Source organism: Papaver somniferum, chromosome 2 (assembly GCF_003573695.1).
Source record: "Papaver somniferum cultivar HN1 chromosome 2, ASM357369v1, whole genome shotgun sequence".
Classification (NCBI taxonomy): Eukaryota; Viridiplantae; Streptophyta; class Magnoliopsida; order Ranunculales; family Papaveraceae; genus Papaver; species Papaver somniferum.
In genome coordinates this window covers 161,408,350-161,411,726 of record NC_039359.1, presented here as the reverse complement: position 1 = coordinate 161,411,726, position 3,377 = coordinate 161,408,350, and the positions used below count along the sequence as shown (strand labels likewise).

Below are 3,377 nucleotides of genomic sequence, written 5' to 3'. Positions count from 1 at the left end.
TTTTATATTATTTTCCATGTGTTCATCAAAATATGGAGAAACCGTGAGTTTTGCTCAAACAAGGAAAGTTGCTGGGATGAGGGAGTTTTCATGAGTTCATGAATATGATAAAATAAGAAAAATAATGGGAGAGGCATGGGACCGGCCATGGCTAGGGCACGGCCGGACGGCCGGTGTGCTCGGCCCATGGGCGCCTTTCCATTATTTTATTATTATTATTTGTTTATCTCTCCTGTTTTGTGTAGGATTCCTCGTTTTCCATATTTTTGAATACTCGTTTGTGCATCCGGGTGCTCAGTCATGCATCATTGTCGAGTACACTTGCACCATTTTATGGGGCTTACTCAGTGGTGGTCCAGATGCCCGATTGTTGAGTATTTATCACTAATTTGTGAAATTCAGTGGAGAATGATTCATGAAACTGAGTAATAAAAGTGAGTAGTTTTTTATTATCAATCCATAGGATCAGCCGTGGATTCGACCATGAATTCAGAATAATAAAATAGGTATTACCATTCAATGAGATCGTGGATTCGACCATGAAATCGGAGTAATAAAATAAGTGGTGATATTACCATTTTATGAGACCAGCCGTGGGTTCGACCATGAAATCGGAGTAATATCTATTACCATTTCATGAGATCAGCCGCGGATTCGATCATGAAATCGGAGTAATACATTTATCTATCACCATTTCGATCATGAAATAAGAGTAATGAGATAAGATAGATTATCTTCTAGGAACTCAGTGGTGAATATGACATAGAATTTAATCTCTTGCGTATAGTCAGTGAATCAACGAGTGTTGCCAATGTCCCGAAGACGTTTTGCCCTCTCAACATTTCATGTATGGAGGACCGCCTGAGTCTATACACGGACACTCTACATAGTCAGGGAACAGTGAGTGTCACCGGCCTCCTGAAGGCGTTGTTGCTCTCAATCTTACGGAGAACCGCCCAATCGTTCTTCTATGTAGAGGCGAATTCCTCTATGTAGTCAGGGAACAGTGAGTGTCACCGACATCCTGAAGGCGTTAAGCTCTCAATCTTACGGAGAACCGCCCAATTACATTATTCTACATAGAGGCTATGATGACATGCCCGGTGTCGAACGCTCCGGAGAGGCCTTTCAAGCGGCATATGCATCATACTTCGTAAAACACGAATCGTCACATGGATTTCTGAAGCCGTGTCAGAAACATGCAGTATCATGATTTTACGGTTTTGACCTTTGTTGAAAATCCACCATCAACACCGTCGACCCTCAAAAAAAAAAGTTTTTCTTTCTAGATGGTGATGTTCCCCTACCATTGGCTCTTTTTACATAACTATGTCCTTTTGCTGTCAATATTTTTTTACAGTTGGGTTTCATATTAGGTCCTAGAGCCGGAACCGAATCAACCGATTCGGGTTTGGTTGGAAGATATACCGAACGACAACTAATCCCATGTCAAAATGATAAAAATGCCCTTAATTTTCCTTGGGCAAAACCTCCATAACAAGATCGAGTCGGCAATAATCGTCTCTCTCTCAAAAGGTAAAGAAAAAAAATGGCACCACCACCAAAGGGTGTAATGATTTCAGTACCAGTCTTGGTAGCTTCAGTAGCTGCCTCCGCCATTTTCATCTTCTTCCTCATTCCTTTCCTCTCATCTTGCTCCACCACCCCCTGCAATTGTCCCACTTCTACCATAAAAACAATCACCACCGCCCCTACCAGTACCAATAACTACCAGAGATCATCAACCAATCAAATCTCTCCTACTCAAGAAGACATCGACTGGTGGAAAAATCAAATCCAAAAGAACCAATTACAGGATTACATGGAAACACGTAATAAGCTTCGTAAAGGGATTAATCCTCGTACTCGTGCTCAACAACTCCAAGATCTCATCCAGTAAGTGCAAGATCTAGGTTTTTTTTTAAATAAAATGGCCAAACATACCCTTGATTCTAACACTCTTGTTTTTGTGTGTGTGTGTTTTCCTCGTAGGTTTAAAGGAATTTCACATTATGAAGGTGAGGAATCTGAGAATCACACTGTTTTATCATGTCCTGGTGAGTTACTAGTAGAGGAACACCATAGTAATTATGGAGAACCGTGGGCAGGTGGTAGAGATGTATTTGAATTTCTAGCTGAATCGAGTAAGTTAATTCCGGGTTCTCGAGTTCTTGAAATTGGGTGTGGTACTCTTCGTGTTGGTTTACATTTTATTAGGTACTTAGATTCCCAACATTTTCATTGTTTAGAAAGAGATGAATTGTCATTGATAGCTGCATTTAGGTATGAACTACCATCCCAAGGTTTATTACACAAACGGCCCTTAATTTTGAAAGGGGAAGATATGGATTTTACTAGATTTGGATCGGATGTTGTTTACGACTTAATTTATGCTAGTGCTGTTTTCTTACATATGCCGGATAATCTTGTGTGGATTGGATTAGAGAGATTAAGTGGTAAATTGAAACCATCTGATGGAAGGATTTTTGTTTCACATAACATTAAGTTTTGTTCGAGATTAGGTAGTGATGAATGTACTAAACGGTTGTCGCGTTTAGGTCTTGAATATGTTGGAAAACATACTCATGATAGTTTGTTGTTTAATCATTATGAGATATGGTTCGAGTTTAGAAGATCTATGCTGTAGGATTGTAGGTAATTTGTCATTTGTGAATATAATTGGAGTTGTAACTCGGAAAAACATGGGAAGAAACTCAAGTAACTTCAATGTGCTTGTTGTGTTGCGGCTCGGCCTGTGTTCTTGCAAGATCTACAAGGGTGAACTGTTCCACGAGTGATGTTTATTTTCTTTATGAGGAAGAGAGGGACAATTTTGAAGATCACTCTGCCAATGTGTTGTGAATTTGGAAGAATCGAAAACCTTCTGTGTATTATCAGGAATTTGGACGGTTTTGCCACTTGGGTATAGAAGGTTGGAATGATTTTTTTGAAGTGTCATTTGCTTTGTGAAAGAAGTACTCATTTGTTCTGTAAAAACTGATTATATATCGATTCTATTTTAATTTTTAAATTGATTGCTACACTTCCCATGTTCAAGTGCAGCAAGTGAATGTGAAGTGTAATAGCCATTTTAAACTTAAAGCTGGTTGACTAGCCTCTGTGCTAGGATAGAAGACATGGTGAGCATTTTTAACTGGCAACTGTTGTGGAACATCTAACATAGACTGATTGCTATTGATAAAAATAACTGTGTGCGACACTTCAGTTTTGACTTGTAGTGATAGTCCATGACAAACTTGATAACATCCCTTTAGCCTTTAGGCCTTAAGAATCCATGTTTACAGCACTTTGTTCTATCTACAGTAGTCATCTTGACACTGGGTTTTGAGTTATAAGGGACTAGATAGGTTACTCGT

At 39.2% G+C, this 3,377-nt stretch overlaps 1 protein-coding gene across 1 annotated transcript; it reads left to right on the top strand.

Annotated features, from left to right (window-relative positions):
• The first annotated feature begins 1,481 nt into the window (after positions 1-1,481).
• On the top strand, positions 1,482-3,136 carry LOC113349587. Its single transcript, XM_026593559.1, has 2 exons — positions 1,482-1,896; positions 1,993-3,136. The coding sequence occupies exons 1-2, from the start codon at positions 1,550-1,552 to the stop codon at positions 2,645-2,647; spliced, it is 1,002 nt and encodes a 333-aa protein (XP_026449344.1). The 5' UTR covers positions 1,482-1,549; the 3' UTR covers positions 2,648-3,136.
• Positions 3,137-3,377: the final 241 nt, after the last annotated feature.